Source organism: Phasianus colchicus, chromosome 4, assembly GCF_987193195.1.
Source record: "Phasianus colchicus chromosome 4, bPhaCol1.hap1.1, whole genome shotgun sequence".
In the NCBI taxonomy this organism is placed as follows: Eukaryota; Metazoa; Chordata; class Aves; order Galliformes; family Phasianidae; genus Phasianus; species Phasianus colchicus.
Genome location: NC_143439.1, coordinates 50,667,329 through 50,692,891, shown reverse-complemented (window position 1 = coordinate 50,692,891; position 25,563 = coordinate 50,667,329). Strand labels below are relative to the sequence as shown.

Sequence of the window (25,563 nt, the reverse complement as noted above, 5' to 3'; positions counted from 1 at the left end):
GGCTCCTCCCCGCGCAGCCGCCCCGCCCCGCCGCCGCCGAATGGGCGCCGTACAGCTCAGGCGGCCCCGCGCAGGCGGCCCCGCGCAGGCCCCGCCGCCAGGGCCGTGAGGGGCCACAGGGCCCCCGGGCGCGCCTGGGGTCTTCGGGCCCGGGCTGGGCCCTGACGCGGCGGCTTCGCTCGGCCCGGCCGCGGGAAGGAGGCGAGCGGTGCCGCTGCCCGAAGCAGCCCGGCGGGCTCCGGCAGGCTGAGCTGCAGCGCTGGGATTCGCGCCTCGCCAGCCGGGGCGGCGCGGGCGGTCACCTTTGTGCCTCGGGCGGCTCTGACGAGAGAGCCGAGTTCCGGTGGCAAAAGATGCTCGTGAATCACTTTTGGTCTTGCAGTTTGCTGGAAAAGTCGTCCTTCCTTTTCTGTCACGTAGCACAGGGCGCTCTCAGCAAGGATAGGTTGTTACAAAGTGGATAGGTAATAATAATACAGTGTGTGAAGTCCACATGGGAAACGCAGTCATGGTAAGGCGGTGCAGTGAACTCTGCTCACCTGCCGTCACACTGTGGGCACTGCCCGGCCATCTGATGGCCCTCAGTGTTAAAGTCCTTCGGTGTTGCTCATAAAGTGCTGCCTTGTTCTCACGTGGCGTTTTCACCCATAGCTATTAAAGTATGTTAAAAAGAGATCAGAACTGTTGCTTGTTTTTTATACTTCCTTTGGTACCATTTCTCTCCTCTTTCCCTGGAAGGCCCTGTACCCACGCTGGAACGTATCCCAGCTCCCCGTCCCTTGGCAATGGTGCCATGGAACACGCACATTTCAGCTGAAAGAACCAACTCAGGTGTCAGCCCCAGCACAGCGCGCTGCTGAGTCAGTGCGGTTAGCCAGGGCTCCCTGCAAAGGTGTCAGGTTCACTGCATTTATCCTGAAGAGGAAACAAGTAATGCCTTGTCTCACTGCTGATTTGCACAGGTGTCTCAATTTTGATCACATCCTTTTTTTTTTTTTTCTTCTTTTTTTTTTCCCTTTCTTTCTTCTCCCAGGGAACACAGAGGCTATGCAAAGCATGGTGAGTTCCCACTACTGAGTCAGTCCTACAGCCTTATGTATTCCGTTATCTTCGTAAACTCAGTCTGTCTCCTTAGGTCTCAAAATAGTCACAAACACACGACTTTGTGTTAGACCAGGCTTCATCTGATCTGCACATTCAGCGTGTTGTCCATGGAGCAGGTAACAGAGCAAAGGAGCTTCTTGATAGCCCACACTGCCCTGCTCCCTGTTGGAGACTTCGACCTTGAATTCCCTTTGCCAGAACAGTTCTAGATCATCCCCAGAAAGCTGCTGCTTTTGGTGCTTCCCCAGAACATCTACTGTGGTTTTTGTTAGGGTACTGGTGGGAGGGAAAAAATATGGGGCTTGAAGTCACTGGAATAAGGAGGGCACAGATCATGTCTCGTTACTGAATAATCTAACTCCTAAATGACTCTCTGTGTTTAATTTTTTGTTTACAAGTACATAGAGTGTTTTACAACACAGCACAGAGGCAATAAGGCTTCTGTTAGGCTTCGGGGTGCACCTTTGAACTTTCTGCCAGAGCTCACTGCTAGGCAAGCACAGCTCCAGGCAACAGGAGAACAGATGAGGCTTCTGCTGGCCGCATTTTAAAATATGTGTGAATTCTGCTCCATTTTTTGAAGGCCTGGTGTGAGCTGTGAGTTCTTTTGCATCACAGGAGTAGTAACTGGACATGAGAAATGAGGGTGTGTTTTAATTTAATAAGCATTGCCTGATGACTAGATCCCATGGCTCCCTCCTCCACACACTTGCCAGCCCAGACCTCTGACAGCCTTTCCTTCCTGCCGTGTGGGGAGTGCTGCATACAGCTCGTGGCTATATTCCTTCTGGGACACAGTGCTTAAAAGTCAGGTGAGAGAAAATGAAGGTCTGCAATGGCCTCTTCTTGTGGAGAAATCCAATAATCATTCCTTTCAATTAGCAAAACATAATGTATAAAACCTGAAGCTAGACAAATTCCAGTTCAGGACAAAAGTTCTCTAATACTGAAGATAAATAAGCATTGAAAAAGTTCAGGGATTGTTCACCTCTGGAAAGTTTTTCTAAAATATATTTTCTAGTGCAAAAAAGAAATAAGAAACGTAAATCCTGTGCCATACAGGGTATCAAAACAGATGTTCAGAGTAGCCATATTTGGCTTTCTATCTTATGAGTTTAATATGTATATGATGCAAGATTTAAACTAAAATGTTCCCTTAGCTGGTTGCTGAAAGGTATTTTGGCAGGGCTTCCATTCAGCTAAACAACAGTGTCAGTGAAGGACTGCCACCATCCTAAGTAAGTAAGCTTCCTGCAAACTGAGTCACAAGTCTACCCAGAAGATTCGTCTTTTTTTTTTTTTTTTCTTCCTTTGAATCAAAATTGAGAAAGCTACTGATAGGACTAATGAATCACTCTTCCTTCATACATTTTAAAGACCATAATTTGCATAATAATTTAACTGATCTATACTTACAAGAGCATTGCTCACACGTCCATGCTGCCAGGAGATCCTCTGTTCAGATCCTGGTGCTGCCGAGCCTGCACTCTACTTCACAGAGGCACCAGGATAGTGAGGTGACTACCATGATTCATACACACCTGCTTGAGGAGAAGAGGTATTTTTACAGGTAGTTGTGAGTTTTAGGATACAGCTACATACTAGACAGCGTTAATAAACCAGTCAATGACCCAGTGTAGGGAGGTGAGCCCCGAAAGGTACATAAAATGGAAAGGTACTCAAGTTTTAACAATGCATCTCTCTAGGTCCCCAGAGGTACATCTTCTGTGTATGTCGAGATCTGCCCCCATCTCTCCAGGCCTAATTTGGTTACGTGTCTCATACCCACTCACCTTTCCTGAAAACGAGCAGTGCCTACGCTACATGCTCTCAGAGACCTGATCTTCAACGTGCACTTGAAATACAACCACAGCAGAACTGAGCTGGATGTGAGCCAAAGCTTTCAGAGTGCTTCATTCAAAAAACTTGGCCAACGCAAGTGTTGATGTTGTTTTAATGTAACAGCTCAGCGGCCAGAGCACGTACCAGCGTGAGCGCCAGCTGTGTGCTCCGTCTGTGTGAGGAATGGCGCAGCGGGCTGGAGGCCACATCCCTGCCTCCCTGGCAGCTGCGGACCTGAGGCGATCTGAATGTCGGTGCTGAGTTGAGGGACCAGCCTTCACCTCCGTATACAGTGTTACATGACACCAGAGAGATTGCAATTTATGAAGAACTTGTGGGATGGGGGTAGGGGGGAGGGTGCGGAGGGAAGAAAAGAAGAGAAAATGAGCGTGTGACAGTGTAGCCACCAGGTCAGCACCTTGGTAGCAGAGGTGAGATAAAGGATTAGCAAAGAGCCCTGGGGGTGAAGGAAGTTTTGTGTCAATCTAGTGAGTGTGTAAAGTCAGGTTAAGATTTGAGCTGATCATTAACCAAAGGCAGCTGTGTTTGTGCAAGCAGTTTGGTACGCTGACATCTGACACAGGTTCAACAAACGCCATTGTCCGCCTGGCCCTGTTGATCACAAGCCCAGCCCAGGGGCTGTCCCACACGTACAGTGTGGTCTGAGCTGCAGGCACTTCTGGAGCAAGGGGCAGGACTTGTCCACAGACCTACTGGACCTGTGCCTGAATCCATGCTTTGTGTTGTGCAATGCTGAGAGGAAGGAAGGAGACGCAGCTGAACAGATTACACAAGAACATGTAGGATTGGGCCTGTGCGCTCCTCTGGAAAAGGCTCATGCAGCTGCATCACAAAAACCATATGGCAGTTTTGTACACTGTAAAGAGGACACGTCTGAGTGCCTTTGCTCCCACATGTATTCAGAGCCAGCTGTGACATGACTGGGCACAGTGGCACAGCCTCGAGTCATTGCGAGGCAGAGGACCTGGTTCTGCTCAGCATGCTCGTATGCATGCACTCTACTCACCTCTACCTTTGCAGCCCACCTTGACTTTGCTGTTGAGCTTGACTCTTTACAGGCTTAAACAGTTTATGATTAATCTCATGCGATGCTTTTGTTAGTGACAACCAGCACCCCCAAACTGCAATTATTATAATTTGTTCTAAAATGCAGCAAGTTTTTGGTCAGGGTCCATGAACCTTTTCATACATCTGGACAAGAACTTCAGCTGGACTCAAAGACAATATAGCAATAGAAATAAAACCCCAAAGTCATGCAGGCTTAAAGTAACCTATAAAAATCAAAGGAAGATTACTCTGAAAATGGAGAATGTCTTTTCAAACTCTATGCTTTTATTTCTTGCACAACAAAGCTTTGCTTTCCAGTGTATGACCTTCCTCTAATTAGATTCTTTAAATCTCTCCATATACACAGAAATTGTTCAGATTTCCTCCCAGGCATGATTATAGCTGAAGGCCTTATCCACTGTTCAGTAAATACTCTTCTTTTTTTTTCTTTTTTTTTTTTTTCTTTTTCCTTTTTCTCATTTCCCCTCTACTCTGCACTTGTGAGGCCTCAACTAGAGTACTGTGTCCAGATGTGGAATCCTCAGAACAGGAGAGATGTGGACCTAGTAGAGAACATCCAGAGGAGGGCCACAAAAATGATCCAAGGGATGAACAGCTCTCCTACGAGGACAGGCTGAAAGAACTGGGGCTGTTCAACCCAGAGAAGAGAAGGCTCAGGGGAGACCTGAGAGTGGCCTTTCACTACCTAAAGGGGTGGCTTTAAGGAAGAAGGGGACAGATCCTTTAGCAGGATCTGTTGTGATAGGAAAAGAGGAAATGGTTTCAGACTAAAAGAAGGGAGATTTTGATTGAATTTAAGATATAAGTTTTTCACAATAAGGGTGGTGAGGTACTTGAAGAACTTGCTCAGAGAGGTGGTGGATGCCTCGTCCCTGGAGACATCCAAGGCCAGCTGGACAGAGTTCTGAACACCCTGATGGAGCTGTAGGTATCCATGTTCGTTGCAGAATTACATGACCTGTAAAAGTCCCTTCCAATTCAAAAGATTCTATGATTCTATGATGTTCTTCTGAAAACCACACACATACCAGATATCAAAGCTCTTCCTGCAGAAGCAGGGCTGTCTAAAATCAAAATTGCCTTCATTCTTCATTCTGACTTGCTTGAGATACAGAAGGCACAGGTCTGTTTGAAAAGTTACAGCTTACATTTTTAAAGTTATACACATGCCATTCTATTTTACGAGATATTTATTTTTAGATTATTTCAAATTTAGAAATTAATAGGTTGGCGTAGTCCTACATCTTATACAAAGTCTAACAGACCAAGACAAAAGGTTACTAATGATTGCTATTTATTTTGTTAAGTCAATAAAAAGTGCATAGTACAAGCCCTTTATCCCAATCCAAGTACTCAGTAAAAGATTACTAGGAAACCGCAAATGGCACAGATGATTTTTTGTTTGGCATAATTCAGACATTTTAAACCACCGATTTACATTAGATACATCACATCATCACTCTTCCTTTTTCAATAGTGAACATTACAAGGTTAAGTGATCTGCAGACAATACATGAATACATACAATTTCTCATTTTAGAGTATAATAATTGTGTTAAGCAGACTCTAAAAATACTATTGTTTTAACAAAGTTCTAAGCGAAGGTATAATTGTAAACTTTCCTCCACATTTCCCAAGTTGCTACAACTTGTGTCTCTTACTAACTGAGCTTAAAACCCTTATTGCAGAATTAATCATACCTGAAGCTTTGCATCCCACTTATCTCTTCTGCCTTTCTTTTCAAAATTTATCATAAGCACCTGGAACCAAGATAACACGGTTATGCCATTGCAAACTACATCACTAAAGGCCAGATTTCTGCCACTCTTACTAAAGCTGCTACTAGTACATTATCTCAGAGTAGTTCCACAAACTTCAGTGCAACTACCAGATGAGTAAGGCACTACTTAACATGAATAAGAGTGGCAAAACAGTCCTATCATTAGTCATTTTTTAATTAAGAGTGGTGATCTGGAGGTTATGTTTAGAGAAAATATCAGAATTTAAAGGCATACATTTTGATTTGGGATAGTGGCCTGGCTCTTTAGTAAAATATTTCACAATAAAATATTTCCAATGTTTTTCTTTTACATAGAAAATTTAAAATAGCAATTTTTATGAGGAAAGCATACAGACATAAAATCACTGGGACAATTACTCAGAGGAATTTCAAGCAAAGACAATTCATTTAAAAGTAAAACACAACACTACTCTGAACCAAAAGTTTGTTTGCCAAGACCACTAGAGTTGGGAGCACACAGTGAGGTTCATAAATACATCCATGGACATTTAAGAAAAGCAATAATGATGCTCATGAATGAGGAGCATCTGCTATAAATCTCACCAGCCTCCAGCAGGATGAGGAATGGCTTGCTCTGGCTGAAATGAAGCCTGTTTCAGTAGTTGGTTTTTGTTGTTGGTGGTTTTTTTTTAAATCAATTGGAAACCTGTTTTCTGCATCCAGTAGTGAAGGATTCTGGCCAAAAATTCTTGGAGAAAAGGTCAGTGTAGCCGATAATGCATACTTCTTTCTGGTTCAACAAAATGATTCTGTACTACTACTTCTGTTCCAAACAGCATCCAAATTATAAATGTACTAGGAAGGCAAAGAGCAAGCACAGTCAGACTGTTTGTCCCAGTGGCATTTTTACACAGTGTTTGTGGCCTGGACACCTTTAGACACAACAGAACAAACTCCCTGTTTCTCTGCTGCAACTCCATTGCTTTACACAGCACTGCATCTCTGTCACTGAGAGAACTTATTTGTTTGGATTTTTAACAAGTACTGGGGTGCTTGGGAGCACACTATTCCAAAGAAATTTAAAGGGCAATTACATAAGGTTACAGAGGCTGTTCTTCAGGTCTGCACTGCTCCTTTGCGAGGAGGCTCAGCTGGCCCATCGTTTGCCCTGAGGAGGAAAAATCTGTGTCTACCAACCATGGGATCTGAAATGAGATTTTTGTGAGAGCCCATTAATACAAACCTTTATGCATATGAACAGTTAGTCCTTTCAGCTCCACAACTAAAGTCCTCAAGGAAAAAAAAGGTTTCTAGAGTAAGGCCTTGAATCCCCATTTATCTGCTCTACTGACCGTTATGGAAAGAAGCTTTGTGTTGGTAACATAAAAATGTTCTTTATGTTATTTTCATCATTTTTTCATATTGATCAAGAAAAATATACAGTGTTGCTTTTCTGTACATCTTTAAAATGTTCTTAAATTAATGTACATAAAAAATTCCTTCCCATTTGCTATAATGGGAGATGTGCACCTGTACGCGCACAGCCACACATACACACGCATAATCACACCACACATACACACAAGTATTAGAGGGAAAAGACATGCCATACGTAGTCACCTGCAATTTCGTTATTCTACAATTACAACCAGTAGTAGGGATGAAATGTTAGGAATAGCTGATAACATACAGGTGAAAAAACCTGAACATCCAGAATGTTTTGTATACCAGAAATTGGTAACCTCTCGGTATGAATTCATCCTGCTCAATATACGTTATGTTATGGATAAAAACTTAAGATACTGATTATTAAAAGACTAAAGAAGGACAGAAAATTCTACCAAGTTCTTCTCACTTAGATTTTTCTTTTCATAAATTCAGTAAGTAAACAAATCTGGTTTTGGAATATATGTTTTTGACAATATATTGAATAAGATATATCATTTACTAAAGAACATGATTAAATTAATTTTTGGTGGTATCCTGTTTTTTGTACAGCTCTCAATACATATGTCTAAGCTTTGACAGTGGCAATTATCACATTCACTTCTTTGCGTGCACATACACATGCACATTATTTAATTCTAGTGGAAAATTCGTGCTTTGGCCAACAGCCCTGAAAACTACATTAGTGGTCCAAGGACCAGGGCAAATACAAAATAATTTCTTTGCTTTTCACCACATCTGTAAAATAACAGTTGTGACTATAATGCAACTCTTAAAAGTATAATGGAGAAAAAATATGGATTTATCTGAAGAAAGATCAGTAATAATTCCCATTACTATAGATGCACAGGAATTTTAATTTTCTTTCAATGAATATCAGAAACCACTGCAAAGAAATTAAGATTGCTGTAACAGAAAGACAATGAGTGGAATGTCCACAGTTATGATAACAACCAGAAAACCCTGCAATGCCTCATCATTATTCAAATTATGATCTACTAGGAATTGTAGTAACATAAAAGCAAAATTGAAGTAGCTAAAAGTAGTTCATGAACATAACTGCTGAATGGTAATTCTGCACTATATAAATGAGAAAACGACAGTATTGAAGGGAGTTTTGCAGTAATCTGGTCACTTCGTTCATTTGGTCGTGCAAGGTTTTAGCTGCTGAACTTCTCTGATACTGAAAGCTCTAGTCCAGTGGTGGGGCTGGTGGTTCTTGTCCCTAGGGGTAGGACAGAGGAAAAGAAAAAAGAGCACAAAGAGTATTAGGAACAGTGTCTCACAGAGAAGAATTGAGCAATTGAAAACAAAACAAAACCCCAGGAGAGTTACATTGTGCTTTAAGGTCTTTCATTACCTATTTCAGTCTCCAGGTATATGAGCATCAGACAACAATACTGTTTCCTGCACCAGCAGTGATTTTTTCCAAGATCCTACATCTAGGATGAAGGTCACCTTCCCAAGTTTTATGATGTGACTTTTTTGACTTCTCTAAAATTGTCACATAAGAAGGCAGGGAACAGTTCCAACCAGAGACAGTGTCCAGAGAACATCATAACCAACTCTCAGGCAACTACATCTGCTCCATTTCATGGCAGAGCTCACAGCTGGCCTTCATAATTCTACATTCACTTTGATTTTACTTATTTTCACTATTAGTAGAGTTCCAAGAAAACGGAAAAGAAAATACACAAAGAACATTTTAAAGGAAAAAAAAAAAAGACTATAGCATGGTCAGTATTAAAACCAAATATAGTTAAACTACTACAGTCACTTACATTATGTGGGCTGGTGGGCTTTCCGGCTGTGCTGGAATTTCTCAGATTACTAGGTCTCAGTAAGAACAAGACGAATGCAATCACAACCCAGGCCATCACTACCATGGCAAAGCTGACAACATTGTCACCGGAGAAATTTGGTCCTGGCACTACATACAAGGAAAACTCAAGTTACAAAACAGAGTGACAGCAGTTCTTTCCTCAGAATGAAAACAGAACAGAACAAAACAAAACAAACAAAAAGCCCAAACAAAAATCTAAGGAAAATTTTTTTCAATAGAATTTTCTGATTACTTCTTCCTTTGTCTTTAAGGCAGGTAATCCTTTGTTAGTGTTAGACTTCTAATAAACACGTTTCTTATCTCTTTGAAAAGAGAGAATCTATTTCATAAGACTTCTCTGAAATGCTCAGAATTACTACAAATATTTCTTAGTTTATATTAACTAAGATGTTGAGACACAATCACATGGAAATAAAACTGAGAATATCCCCTTGGACTGTTGATTAGTGTTTTTGGATCAAGAAGGTCTTGCAAATATTTGCACATTTGAAAATATCAACTTTTCCCCTGTGAAATGCAATTTCAAATAATCAAATCATAGCTAATGTTGTCAAGTGAAGCATGAACCAATGTACAGATAACTAACCATGACTTACAGTACTTACATGGGTCTATTTACACTAGTATTTAAGGACTTAACAACTTCATTAATTATCTGGATTGGGCAGAGCCCCAAGTAGGACTGATCACTAGAGGAGAGAAGTCTCCAGGCTATGTCACCAATCAGTACAAACACCTGAAGCGAGAGTGCAAAGAGGACAGAGCAAGGCTCCTTTCAGTGGTACTCAGTGACAGGACAAGAGGCAATGGGCACAAACTGGAACACAGGTGGCTGAACACCAGGAAACAACTGTGAAGGTCACTAAGTGCTGGCATAAGTTGCTCAGAGAGAGGCTGTGAAGTCTCCATCCCTGTAGATACTCAAAAGCCATCCGGACATGTGCCTGGGCACTCTGCTCTGAGTGTCCCTGCTTGAGCAGGGTTTGGTCCAGGTGGACCCAGAGGTCCATGCCAACTTCAGTGCTGTACTTCGGTGACCTAACAGTATTCACACAGCAGACCAACACTATTAAACCCTGTTTGATCTTGTGGCTTGACCACCACACATGAGATCTGTAACACAGCACAGTATTCAACTTGATTCACAAGATTAGCATCTTCATTTCATCAGCATCTTCATCAGTATCTTCCCCTTTATGCTGACAATAAAGCAAGTAATATTCTAGTCCATAAAATCACATGAATCAAAGCACTTTGTTTAGTACTGTAAAAAGCTAATTTTCTTTTCTTGCTTCCTGAAAATGGACTTTCTGAAACCACAAGAAAATCTATTATTGATTTTAAGTGTTAACTGTTTGTTTTCAAAAGCAATTAATACAAAGCTATAATGAATAACCTTCAGAACAGGAAGGTCTGTTCTATTTTACTACTCCAGCTAAAACCTTTAACACATGAGGACGCTTGTATCCATCAGATTTTTTCACTTGTTTCATCAACTCCACGAACCATCTCATTTTGGAGTCAAGGCTGGATGCACCACTTGTTGGGAGCTGCTATTATTTATCATTTGTTAGACAACTCATACCCAGTGAACTGCTGAAGTCAGTCATTTCCTTGAAGGCAATTGCTGCTCCTGAAGAATCATCACTGTGATACCAGGTACCACTGTCAAAAGAGGCTCTTCTTTGAAAGCAGTTTCCTCATAACACAGCTCAAACAGAGAAGCAGGGCACTGTGGGGAAGCTTACAGTTATTCCACACACAGCTATCTGAATGAACACTGGGGCTGTTGTACTGATGCCCTTTACTGACATAATACACACTGAAAAATTCTCTTGGAGGTCTGAATCCATAAAAGGTGCTATATATGAGGAGCAGTGCAAAGATAATAAATGAGAATGTTACAGCCTTTAATTCATTAAATTCTAACACAAGACTGACTCAGAAAGCATATATAATATGATTTAACAGTATTTTAAATCTTGGATGACCTTCACTATATATGAAGGCCAGCAAAGCAGCACACAATTTTGTATGAAATGAATAACTGCTTTACTTTTAAGCTTCTGGACAACATTAGCAGCTACCCTGAGACCACCTTCAGCAGCACACAGGACAGCCTGGGGTACCTGCTTTGCTATGTACGCTCAGGAGAGCAATGAAAGTTCAGGTGATGTGCTAGACTTGATTTCTCATACAATTGACACTACAGGTCATGGAAAGCAGTAAAAGGAACCACAGTGGGAAACCACAGGCATTCCTATAACACAATTTCTACCCAGCCTGTTTTGTAATACAGTTTGGATTGAGCCAAAAGCACCAAAACGTGTTCTAGACTAAGTAAGGCAACAGCTGATCTAACACAGTTGGCCCTGTACTACCTACTCAAAGCATGCTAGATATGAAAACAGCCACAATACTGTTTATACTATTCAAGTACTGTTAAAGCCACTTCATTTACAAATGACCATATGTTTTAATAAGGATGTGAGATATTTCAGAATCTGCTACTTTGATCTCTTGACATAAGGAGGTGAGGATAAGCGAAGTCTCACATAGATGGGGTGTCTCACTTTTCCAAGCTTTGCAACAGAAATCAAAAGAACAAACAAGAAGCTGTTACAGCTACTGTGAAAAATAATATGTTGTGAACCTTTCACTAAGAAAAGTTCCATCACAGAGGTCACAAAACAATCAGATGAGACCAGCTTACGGATGAAGAACAGCCAAGTGAAGCTGAAACCAAGTAGGATGGAATTTATCCATCTACCCACCATCTATGGATAGAAAAAATGTTTTGAGATTTCACAAACAAAGTGGTTTTAATTACAATTTATATTTTGCAGGTAATGTTGGGGTGGTCTTTTGATTTCTTTAAGATTAAAGGTTGCTTTTAAGAGTATCTCTGGGTGATATTTTCTAGTATCTCCACATGACTAGGAAACTGTCCTGTCCAGATCTCACAGATGAATGCCCCTGCCATCCATTTTGATTACAGTAAAATCTAGTTCTTAATTTTCAGTTCCTAGGAGACACCAATTGCTATGGAACGCTGCGACACATTTCCCCCTTGCAAGCTGTGTCACGGGGTGAAGTGAAGCTTATAGTCTCTAGCCTGGCTAATCACAGACTACCAAATCCAGCCCAAGGTCTTTATTTTCATTGTCTCTGATCCCTTGGACTGAGTCTGCCTACCTACCCAGGAACTCTGAACGAAGCCTGGGAACAGTTCATCCCTTGGAATTTTTTACAGTTATCTCTGTGGAGGAGAAAGCTTTATGAGGGGTTGCTCTGAGACTGGGATTACCACTCATAGGAGATAATGACTACAGTGAGTCACAACTGTTGTTCCATGTGCAAGATACAATTGTTTGGCTTGCTTTCACCTATAGAAACAGAGACTGACAGGCACAGCAGTAGGCCATATAAGCTAGCCTTCTCTCAGAAAAAGACAAGAAGACAAAAAAAACCTTATGTAACCACCTCATTTAATGTTCTACTGTATGGCAGTCAAAACTACTAAAATGATAAATTTGGGAAAAATAATTTCTACAGACTGAAGGTCAACCACATCATGATCATACAGCTGAAATCTCAAGAATTAAAATAGGCAAATGCCTTGTTAAGTACTCCTGACAAGAGATTAGTTCTCTTCTTAAAGTGCTATTTTTCATTCAATGTGAGGTTGCACTCTAGAGAAAAAAGAGGAAAGACTGCATTTCTTTTACTGCAAAAGTAGAAACTTTGTGATGCTTTTAGTCTGCCATCTCATGGCAATACTATTTCCTCTTGGATGCTCAGCTTTTAACCATTTAACTTCTTCAATGTGGAAAGGCAAAAATACGCTCTCTGACTTACACCTTTCCACAGTGTTTTTAACCTTGCATGTTCTGTGAAAGAAATGCATGAAACCATATGAAGAGAAGTATTTTATAGATGAATCATCGAGGAAGACAAAGAGCCTGTGGGACCTTCAGCAGATAATCCATGCAAGCTGACAAAATCAAAGGCAGGGACAAGAAAACTGAAGAGATCTAAAGAGGATTTGAGTGGAGGAAGGGAGAAGGGAATTACCAGAAAAGGGAGGGAAGAGCTGGCAGACATTTCATGCCATTAGGTCAGGCTGCTGTGACTCCCCTGGAGGAGTACAACTCAAGATGAGTCACAGATTCATTTTAAAATACATAAAAATTTGGAAGTAGGATAGACAACATTTCAGACAATCATCTCTGACTGTTAACATTACAAACTAGTAGAGCACTGAAAATAATAGTAATCAAAATATGAATGTGCTAATTCCAGACCAGAACATCTGGAAATTGCTCAAACACAGAGATTAAACTCAGGTGGCAGTCCCTAATTTCCTTCCACAGAATAGGATGACTTTGAAGGGCCACTAGCCATCAAAGTAGCCCAGCAGCAGCTGTAGAGCCTCCTTGAACTGGATGAACCACTGATACTGCCATTGGAAAATGCACTCCAATGCACCCATTGAAATGGAGGGAAAAGTGATCAGACTGATGCGTGCTTTACATCACAGCAGGTATCCTGATGGAGAACAGCCATCAAGCAGAGTGCCCAAATGCTCTATGAAGTGGTGCTCATTTCCTCCCATATGTAGGAGTGTAAATCTGAAAGCATTCATTCCAGTCCTGGTAGGAAACTTTCCAGAGGGTAATGGTGCTAACAACTGAAAGTAAGAATTTAGAGCTAATAACACAAAAATCTGAGTGAGGGAGTGTTGTACTTCAGCTAGTGCTACTGTTTTGACTTGGCTCCAAATATCTACAAAAGATCTGATACCAAGAGTTAAAGAAACAAAGTGTTCTCGGGAAGAATCAATGTAGGGTGTTTCTGATAACTTCCAGCTGGTTGCAACAGCACAAGCACAACACATGACGTTGCTGTGACACAGGCTGAACCACAGCCCTGACATTTCCCAAAACAAAACCACACACATTTCATCAGTTATTCCACAACCTTGCAACTTAAGAATCTGTCTATGACAACATTCCCAGCTGTGCTTCCAAAAGGAAGACCAAATCCAGGGAATGAGCAAATGGGTGGGAGTATAACAAGTTTCTTCATATCAAGGTCTGGAAATGAGGAATCAAAGGCAGCAAGTAACACAAAATGGAGCCTGGAGAAGAGGAGATCCAACTCAAACTTAAGTTCATCTTGATATAGCTGAAAAGAAAGGGTATGAAGCAACAGACAGAAGATTAGCCCAGAATTGTTTTGATCTATGTCTGAAAATGTCTCTAGAAGCTTCTCCAGGCTCGATCTGTTTATTTTTGCCTTTAACTCCTGGGAGTCTCACAGACCTCATGTTGGCTCAAGCATGGAACCACAGAAGAATCACAGAAATCTGACAGGCAGTCACTGTGATTGCATCAGCAAAAAAATACCTTTGCTGGAACTAAATTTAAGGCAACATAATAATGTAGAAAGGATTTACTCTATAATTTCTGCTTTGGGCTTTTGAAACAAACCACTGGTTTGGAACAATTGCTGCCAAATTGCTTGCATCTGCACAGAGAGCTATTGCAAGGATCTCTTTCAGGATGGAAAGCTATTTGCCACAGTCCCTTCACGTCTCCACTGTACAATGACTGTATAGCTTGAAAGCTATCCCACAAGCTTTGTGCCTATACATAACAGGACTTACTCATACAGCCCTTAGCCTGAGAGCTTCATAAATATTGATGACTCTTCAGGTTTAAGTGAGAATGTTTCATTGCTTGGTTTCAACCATGAACTACAGCTCACAAGGCTGCACAGCCTAATTCCTGTCACCTGCCTTTCCCTCTCCTGGATTCAAGAAAAAAATTGAGATTGAAGAAGAAACTAGACATAGCAGCCTAAGGAAGGAGACTAAAACATCTTCCCAAGGACAGCTACATTAGGGAGAGGAGTCATGATGGAGGTCCCAGACATACAGCAAATTTGGAAAGTCCAAAAGGAAAAACACTGCCAGTAGCATTGTTACGGCAGAAATGATTCCCACTCTTTTTTTTTTTTTTTTTTTTTTTTCAGGGAGTATCATAATTTTTCCCCTTCAGCCTATCTTGACAATGAATCTGGGAGTGTTTCATGCAGGGAAGACACGGTGCAAGTACAACCTAGATGCCCATCTCTGAACAGGATTTACTGTAGAGTGAAGATGAAGGAACGTGAGAGTGAAGGAAAGCATGCATTCACCCCAGGATCCTGGAAACCTTTACCAGGTCTCAGACCCATAGGAGACACAAGCATTTCTTCTAGAAGAGTAACAGCAGCTTCTACTTTCAGGAGCTCAGGTGTTCCCTGGAAGTCTTTACAATAGTCCTGATATAGGCTAATTGAGTGAGCTCATATGCTCACTCATATAGTAAAGCAGTATAGGAAAAACAGATCCACTTCATTTTTATTTATAAGCACTTGGCAATGTTTCCTTTAGACTATGAAAAGTGTAAACAGAGCACCTGAGGGCATGTTCACATTACTGCATAATCTCAGCACAGCTATACTTCTCAACAGAAGCTGGTAACACTTGATCATCCCAGTCACGCTCATTGTTTGGAAGGTATTCTTGATGTGTTTCACAGCAAGTTTCAAGGAAGTGTATATAATAAATACTCTGCTTTGTTAACTATACAGCCACCAAGTCAAACAGAAATGCAGCTGTGGCCTATGTCAGCTTATCAGCCAAAGCTGCCTTAGCTGAATATCCAATGATATTCAGCTGCCATGACAGTGAGGAAAAAAATGAAGTTCTCCTCCAAATTCTCTCTTTTGAAAGAATTTTAAATAATCTTACTTGGAAGTTAGTGTTTAGATACTTGTAATACTTGGGGCTTGATCATCCGTGGTGCTGGTGTACTGACATCTCCCACTTGCTCAGCATCCTCTTCCATATGATGCATCTCATGTACAAATGTTAAATCTGAGTCACAAATTCTCAGGAATTACCTCCCTCACATAATGGTTTCAGTACAGCAGTATTTGATTTCATTTAGTATGTTCTTATAACATTTAATTACAGCTGTTTATTTTACTTCCATGCTCCTGATCTTAACAGTTACTCACATTCCTGAAGGCATTCTGTGTCTGTGCAGTACGACTGTGATTGTCTCAGCTAGAACAGAGAAAAAGAAAGGCATGACAGTTAGCAATGAGACTTGGTCAGCTTGTACCAAAATCAAGATTCAGCATAGCATCAGAGCACAAGTTCAAGATAAGAGAAATTGTAACTTTCACTGAATCGGACAGCTTATGGTATGCAAAGAATCCCAGGTACTGAGGTAGTTTCCAAACCCTATTTACATTGGAACTTTAAATCACACGACTGACCTAGAAACAAATGATCAGACTGTGAAAACGGTTAAATACAGAGATGTAGAAATAAAGTTTCACATTTGAATTTATCAATTACTGCTACTCCATCTAAGATATTTTAATAATAGATTTTGATTTGTATCTTGTTTTACCTAATTGTTTATGGGTATAAACTATAAAACTGTTCCAGACTAGGTAAGCTTGCTAACTGTAAGAAAAGTCAACGCTGGATAACCTGCCTATCAGTACAACTATTTTATTGATGACAAAATTGCTAAAGACACACAAATGATAAACATTCTTTATCAGGAAAGGTTAGATGGATGGGATTTAATCTGCTGTATTATGGAAACATGCTCTATTCCTTGCTTAGGTAAACGACACTGGCTAATAATAACAGTTCTAAAAAAGCACAGAATGGCTGTGATGCCTTGGTTAGAACTATGATCTCCTTTTTGACATGTTTTCTGTCACAGTAGTGTCACAAATTTCAATACATCTTGTCACAGCAGGGTAATCTGTTATTATCAGTGCAAATACACAAATGCAAGATAGAAGAGATGTTCCATATGAAAGAAATAGGCAAATAATTTCTACAAACCCAATTTCCATTTGTTGTGGCATCACTGATAAGATTATTAGCTGTATGTAGTCATAATATTAGAAAAAGTACACCAAAGAAACAGTTGAGCAACTGCAGGAGGAAGACACTCATGAAACTTTAAGCTCCTTTAATTACAATAAACTTCAATAACTAGCCATTTGAGAAATAATTTAAAAAATATCATTAGAGATTCATAACATTCTTTCTCTGATTAATCTATAAATATCTGCTGGTAAATTTACTGAGACTACCAAAAAGTTCCTTAGGAAGTACAGGGAATGTTGGGTACCACCTTACACCTTTTCTATAGTTAAAAGCAGCAGCAGGGGAAATTAAAGCAAAAGACTTTACTTTGTTGGTTGATGAAAGACTCAACATGAGCTGGCAATGGGTGCTTGCATCCCAGAAGGCCAACCATATCCTGGGTTGCACCAAGTGAAGTGTGACCAGCAGGTCAAGGGAAGTGATTCTGCCCCTCTACTCTGCTGAGACCCCACCTGGAGTACTGCATCCAGTTCTGGTCTACATATTAGGAAGAAATTCATACTGTGAGAGTGGTGAAACTCTGGAACAGGATGCCCAGAGAGGCTATGGATGCCCCTCCCTAGAAGCTGGATGGGGTTCTGAGCAACCTGCTCTAGTGGGAGATGTCTCTGCCTGCAGCAGGGGAGTTGGGACTAGATGACCTTAAAGGTCTCTTCCAACCCAAATCATTCTATGATTCTATGATACTTACCTTACCAGAAAAAATGGTATCAAAGCATGCATACTCCCTGGCCTGTTTATGTAACAATGAAAGCTCAGTTTATTTTCAACCTTCGGACATCCTTCTCAAGGTAGAGGTTTTACATTAGCAGATACTACCAATCTGGAACATCTGATACTGAGAGATTCCTGAACTGAGAAGACTGGATATTACTCTGACCATTTTAAAAATACCAACAACATAATCACCTACTATTCTTAAAAGCGATTAATACAGAAACGGGTTTAATTACAATCCCTGATTTGTAAAATGCCTGCAGTTTGCAGGTATTCTTCAAAACAGAATTATGCTCAGAATTAAGACAGGTAATAAGTATATGACCAGAAATGTAGCACAGGTCAGCCAGCATATAACATCCACCTGTCCCTGCCCTGTCCCCAGGATGGCTAGGGACAGTGCTATCTTGTTTGCCCAAACTGACAACACTGCCCTGGGGTTCTCCAGACACTATGTTATTTACCTCCATCTCCATAGGTTAAACCTGTCCAAATACAACTTTGTAAAACCACGTCAGTAATGTTTCTATAAAAGCCATCTCAAAGTGATACGTACACTTTGTATTGCCATTTCTGCATCAAAAACCCACGTTCTGCTTGAAAATGCCTGCTGATGCAGCAGGCCAACTGCTCAAGACACAAAAAGTATTAAAGCCCTGAGATTTTGTGGGCCCAGAGGATGATGTCTGACATTAGATTTTGCTTGCTGTCTGCAAGATACAGGCAAAAACTAGGGACTTCTCAAAAATCAGAACAGGCTCCAAAACTCTAAAAAGATAAGTACTACTGGAAACACCAATGACAGAAATATTTCAGTAAGTGAGAAATGTCACTAGGACTTGCTCTGCAGATCTCTGCTGAAAAAGAAAAAAAGATAATAGGCTGCCAATAAAGAAAAAAGTTTACTTACGTATGGAGGAACAATGTAGAGAGGAACAAAGTGCAGTCACCCATACTCTGACAATAGAACTTTGTTTTCCAAAGGACAGAGACAACAAACATTCCATTTCTTTCACAGTGATTGAGAAATTGACTATACAACGTAGGTTTAGAAATCTCAATTTATTATGTGAAACAGTTACAGAAATAAAAAGGAGAAAACTGGATTTTTATAGTTTTTATTAATAATCCATGTAAAATTCCTCTGAATTGAAAACAATACATAGCCACATAATAGTGCAGAGTTAACGATCCCAAAATTACACTGCATAGCCTCTGTGCGTTCATATGCAGCAATAAAAATATTTCTTAGAAAATTAACTTAATTCCAGTTAATTAAAAATTTTCTTACAAAAACCACTTGTGCCAGAGAAGATGTGACTGACAGCACAGGATCACTGCCCACTGAGTCAGCAAGACTGAGAAGCCAAAGATGAAAAGACAAAAACCTATTAACTATCTCCTCATGCTTACTTCTTTCCCAACTATACACATAAAACTTCCCTATCCTACAAGCACCAGCTGTAGGAGGGCTCTGTATACCACCTAACAAATTTGTCTCAATGACAAGCTGTGTGCTGCTCTCCTGGGATGAAACATGGCAGATGACTGAAAATGAGCAGCAGTAAGAACAGGTTTTTCTCAGCTCTCTCAGGTGAAATAGGTTGCAACTCTGCGACCCAGTACAAATTTGATATTTTACAGTCACTAAATTAGCCAAAAGACAAGAAAAAATTCTGGCACATGCAAGAAAAGCTTATGTAAGGTGAATGGCTGGAAAAGTTAATACCTTTTGCTGAAACAAGACTGTTCCTTTGCCTAGTGATTAGCTCTCTTTCCTGACAACTGTACCACCCTTAAGGGACATAGCAGCTGCTGGAAAAAAACTTAAATGTGAGACAGTTCAGTTGTCAGATAATTGAAAAAAGAGCAGTTACCAGAGGTTTTAGCAATGGCAGCCACCACCCTCCACAGTCTCTAGTGGCAGCCGAAGCACAAACAGACACAGTAAAGGGACCCCGCTATCAGCTCTGGAAATTCTTTTGCAAAGCTCCTGCAATGAGCAAAGCTTCTAACTTCTTTCCCATGCAAACCTAACGGATGAGCAGACACACGTGCTGCTGTGTGGTCAGGGTGTGAACTTTTCCTGCATGCTAGCTGCTCCACAACATCACAAGTGAAGTAGTGAGCCCAGTGAACCAGCTCTGTCTAGCTCAACAGAGAACTTGTTTTTCCAATACAGTGACCTCAGCCACTAGGATCGTTTCAGTCTTCCCATTAAAGAAGTTCTGCTGCTTTGCATTTCCTGCTCAGCACAGACAGCTACTGTGGAAGACTGAGACAGCTGCCCACCTTCACAGTAACTTCTTCTTGTGTCAGCTCCCTCGCTTCCTCTTCAGAGGACTTTTCTGAAACTCTACAGATGACTTTCCAGAATTTGCTGCTGCAGGGTGCCACAAACCCTGGGACTGGTCCTGCAATCTCTGCTCAGAAAAACTGTGCTTTTCATTAAAATTGACAGCAAATGCTTGTGGAAAACTTCAGCTTTTTAAGGGTTAAGAATATTATTAGGGTTTAAAAAAAAAAAGATAAAGACAAAGCATAAGGTTGAGAAATATCAGGAAGACAGCGATGATGACACAGCTCACAAGTTTGTCATTTTCCAGAAGAAACAATGGCATAATCCCTGTCCAAAAGCACTTCCCAACTCTAAAACAGTGTAATGAAACAAGACGAACAGGACTAGTAGCAGGAACACGAGGCAATAATCAATGACGTCTACTGTCAGTGGCAGATGAGCTGAAAATAAATTGTTTATTAAAACTACTGCCTTTTAGAGAAACCTTTGAAACTGCCCAAAGCAGAAAAGACATGATGGAAAAATTAGCAAGTTTATGAGCCAGGCCAGGAAAAGATTCCCATACCAAAGATTGCAGTGGAAGAAAGCCCAGAGAAACATGTGAATGAAACAGATAAATTGGCTACCAAGATAAGAGAACAGTAATGGATGGTGGTGGCAAGGAAAAGGACAGATAAGTAGGGATTTAAGGACAAATAACCAATGATGTGGTCATTTATCCCATGAATAAAAGTTTAAAATGGAACCATAAAGATTGTTGATAGAAAATTTTGTGTGATAATAAGGGCAAAATATCATTCCTTGTGAAAATACCTTTTTCGCAATTCAAACCAATTGTAGGCTCTGCCTTTTCTCCCCAACTATGCCAGAAGATGACAACCCCGTGACATATTCCTGACTGGGATCTGATGCTTCTGGATAATGAAATCACTGTTTAAACTCTGTTGGCAGCCACATCCAAAGTATATAAATGATTTAGTAAACAACGTGATAAACAAATTGCTCTGGTCTGATAGGCCAGTCCTGAATACGGGCCAGACTGCAAATTGAATTGAAGTATTATCCACAGAGTTCATATTTAAAGATGCATAAAATTGACACCTACATGCATTATTCTGCTACAAGCTGGCCAGCAGAAATAAGAGAGAAATAAAGTGGAAAGAAGGGCATTTCAATGGAATTAAATTGTCTTCTAAATGGCATTAGCTTCTCTTAGAGATACAAGAACGAAAACAGCAAACACCCCCTTCCTGACTCCCACATTTTTATGAGTAAGTGTGGAATTAAGATAAAATAAATACAAGCTCATACTGGGACAGTAACAGTGTGGTACAAAAATATCAAGTTTGGTCCTGTGAGGTGACAAATTACTGTCTCCCTCACAGCAACACTGAGGAAAGAATGGACAGTACCTTTCAAAGCAACATTCCCAGCTTACAAACCAACGCTTGAGACTCAGAGCTGCCAACCAGTTATGTCAGAGTGAGAACACAACATTGACTTTCATGCTAAACAACATGACATTTTACGGATGAAGATGTAACAGTAAGTATGAGTGCACACGAACCCTGATCTAGGCAAGAGCTTGCTCCTTGTTTTCTTAGTTCTCCAGGACTGCTGATTTACCTTGGTGCCATATAGATTCACCTTTTCAACTCTTCCCTCATTTTTTTTTCCAATTGTATAACTTCCATTGGCCTCTCATTTTGTAATTTTGCTGGTGTTGAGGGATATGACTGACATCCTTGACAAACATGAACCAGAATGAATTAGCAGAAAAAGAGTCACATGAAAGAAGATGAAGTATGGTCACCCTACTTTCACGCTAAGAAGATCACAGAGCCTCTGATGACATGAAATATCAGACAGCAAATGGTAAGATGGAAATAACTGAACGATGTTACTCCAGAAAACACTGAGAATATTCACAAACAATACATGTCCCAAGACATCATTAACAAATGCGTAACTAAAATACAAACACAGAATACACTGTTGGATATTTTTGACCAGCTGAAATGAAAAACATGCTCCCATGTAGGAGGCCTTCAAGACAAAAGCTTAGAACAAGAAGTTCTACCAGTTTGTACTGAGCGTTGACTATAACCATATGTGGGCTAAGAGATAAAGCACAATGTTCCTCAAATAAGATCGCTATAACACAGCACTGATCATCAAACCCAGTTCAGCCATTCATAACACAGCTTCCACTAATGAACTACTGCTGAAATATCAAGCTGCCAGAATTTTCAATGTATAATCTTCCATGCTACTTGTAATACTGCCATACCACACAAGCTGTATTTTAAGAGTCATGAGGGGTGACTGACACATTATATTTTTATAATACATGTATTTAAGTTTAATATACATATTAATAACATAAGTTTAATATATACTTATATATAGACATATTTATAATATATTTAAATATAACATTTACAATTTATTGGTTATATATGTATTCACCAACATATTTATTCTTATATATAGCATTTGGAGAAGAGGAGACCGAGAGGTGACCTCAGTAATGTCTCCTCATTATGTTGAGCCATGACATCAGAGGTGGACACCGGTGGCATAGCAGTAAAAGTTGAACCTTCCTGCCAACATTCAATTATATTTAGTTGCCACATGACAGATGGCAGCAGAGGGGCACTGACAAAATGGCATCTGACATGGAAGTGCTTATGAAGCAAAGATGTGTCACTAAACTCCTCCATGTGGAGAAAAAGGCACCCACTGATATTTGCTGACACAGAATGCTTATGGATACCAAGCAGTGGATGTGAGCACAGTGAGGTGGTGGATGGTGTTTCAACAGTGGGAACAGCGGATCACCTCCACTGGTGCAGACTTTTAAGAGTGTGGCACGCAGGCTCTTACTCATCACTGGTGAAAATGCATGGTGATGGTTGCACTGAAAAATACTGTTTTGCAGCTGAGAATTTGCTCTATAGTGCCATTTTGATCTTTGTATCTGTTGTAGTTTCCATGGAAATAAATAGGAGGCATTACTTTTGTAGTGACCTACATGTATGTATATGCACACAAACACAGAGGTTAAAAAGCAGCAGCTTCTATCATGCTACTAAGCTCAGGAATGGGAAATACAAGGCACCTTCAACTTTCAGTGAGGTCCTAAAACCTAACTCCATATAAGAAAAAGTTGACCCAACTATACACCTTTCTTTATGGCTTTTTTTTTTTTTTTTAACATTCATCTTCTAGAAAAATAACCTTCATTTATACTGCTTGATCTAGAACCAGTTTTTAGTTTATAGATTATTAGCAGCACATGACTTTTGGGACTATAACTTGTGCAGTACAGCACCTTGAGCATCTAGTGAGCAACTAAGTCAGGTGAAGGGTGCTTGCATCCTGCCACTCTACCCTAATGTTTTATTCTTCTGGCTCAGTACCTTAGGAGGTGCATCAACACTCTCTCCTGCATCTCAGAAGGATGATAGTTTCTTCTTTGTCCTAAAGAGCAACCTAATGTTTAGTTCGTGGGAACAGTCTTTTCTGAACCACCTTGGGCTACAAGAAACCAGGAACTGAAGGCACAGGTCTGGTAGAAAAGGGGATAGTGAAAGTAAAATGTAATTTCACGCTCTTCAGTTGCCTGGCTAAGAGTTGCACACTGGAAGCAGTAGCAACAACTATTAAAAGAAGAACTTGGAAGGCAAATGCCATGGGACATGTGTAACAAGTCTCCAAGCCAACTTCCACGTTTAGAAGGTCACCTTAAAGTATCACAAGTTCATTCAGTATAGTTTTGCTTTGCTTTCAATAGAAGGCCACGTCAGTAGGGTAACTCATTCTTGCTGGCAGCCTGAAGGATTATTTAAGTCAGGCTTATCTGTGCTGGCATCTTGAGAGCTTTTCAATCATTTGGAGCACACAACGCAGATCTATTTTAATCATCTGTGTTTATTCTGTGCTGTTTGCACAAAGTCTCATTCAGCCAGGATTCATGGCTATGCTGGCTACTATTCCAGACCATACCAGTTTATGATAAGGAGACTCTAAAATAACCTGGCCAAGAGAATTATGGCAGAAGAGTGTCTGAACCTTTTTTTTGTTTTGTTTTGTTAAATACCTTGAAAATTTCTATCTTTTTGTTATCCAGAAATCCAACAGCACCTCAAAATATGAAGTAGATTTAAGATATATATATATATTTGCTCTGTATTCCCTAGAATTTTTGAGACATTCAAGCCTTCTGATAAAATAACATAACTAGACATGGGCCATTACTTTGCAATTAGCTACAAAAGAACATAGCACAAAGCTGTAATTCCCACAGAGGTCTGTAAGGCCATCATATCTCAGCAGAACTGCTGGCAGTTCATCAGAATTGGTCCTTCTGTATTACAGAACTAAAAATGCTTTGGGTAAAGAACATATTGCTCATTTTTGTAGAACCCAGCATGAGAGAATTCTAAATCAAATAATACTTTATCGGAGAAAAAACAAGAAGAAAAAAAAAGGATCTTGATGTCATACAAAGTTATGTGCCACCGGCTCACTCTGACATTTCTGGCAACTCTAAGTAGTCATACACAGGTCTCAGGCTTCATGGAAGATGCTGTCTGCATGATTATCCCAAAACATACATTATGCTTTCAGTCTAGTTTTCAGACTTGAACTGGGCCTTAGAATCATGGATCACCCATGCTTACTCAGAGAACATGGAAATCTGAAGGAGTAACACAGTGCAAATGAAAAGATTTTCATTTTGCAGGGGAAATGTTAAACAGGGGAAAATGGAGATTTAAATATAACATCATTACAATCCAGAAGATTGCAATCCTCTGCCACAACTAACACATAAATAATTTCCTCTTGACACCAAAGAAAATCCTTCACTTGGTTCTTTCAAACAACCGGCCCCTTGACTGAGTCCCCCCCATTAAAGTATTTTTAATGTCTGTTGTTCTTCCCTCTTGAACTTTGGCTCTTGTCAAAATAAGTTTTGAAGAAGGAGGAGACAGAACAGGAGATAAAGTCATACAAGCTGACAGATCTGTTATTGTCTCTTAACAACTCTTACATATCTGCAAAGGATGGAAAATCTGGTGGTATTTTTCTTCTGTGCCTATTTCCTTGTATGGAAGTTCCCAATTATCCGCTATATCTGTAGAGTAAATAGTGAACCCAATGTACAATAGTCAAATGTTAAACAACTCCAAATCACAACAGATGGTACCATGGATATTACATACTGGAGATGATATTTATGAAGTCGCAGTCAAAGACTTTAGATCTCTGCTGTTTGCTAGGAGAACTTGGAAATCATCATATCTGCTTATTATTTCCAAGGGCCATGCTACAGAAGTTTACTATGTGCAAAATGCCAAAGAGAATCCTGAAAAATCCACTTCAGGAAAAACGTCAGAACAATTAAGAGAAGATAATTCAATGCCACTGTTGCATCAGTGTACAAGTTATAAGAACTGCAGGTATGAATGGTATCTTCCAGTTAGCCTTCTAAGCAGTGAAAAATCTTTACA

General features: G+C 40.3%; 1 protein-coding gene across 2 annotated transcripts in view; it reads right to left on the bottom strand.

The window, feature by feature from the left end:
* Window positions 1-2,519: 2,519 nt before the first annotated feature.
* SMIM14 (small integral membrane protein 14) overlaps window positions 2,520-25,563 on the bottom strand; it is a 42,868-nt gene continuing 19,824 nt past the window's right edge. Inside the window, exons 3-5 of one of the 2 annotated variants that reach the window (XM_031588494.2) lie at window positions 16,134-16,182; window positions 9,004-9,152; window positions 2,520-8,447 (exon numbers count right to left, since the gene is read on the bottom strand). In XM_031588494.2, coding sequence (XP_031444354.1) covers window positions 8,415-8,447; window positions 9,004-9,152; window positions 16,134-16,182 — 231 coding nt within the window. In that variant the 3' untranslated portion in view covers window positions 2,520-8,414. The remainder of the gene's footprint in view (window positions 8,448-9,003; window positions 9,153-16,133; window positions 16,183-25,563) is intronic. The other variant, XM_031588495.2, reaches the window with a different exon arrangement.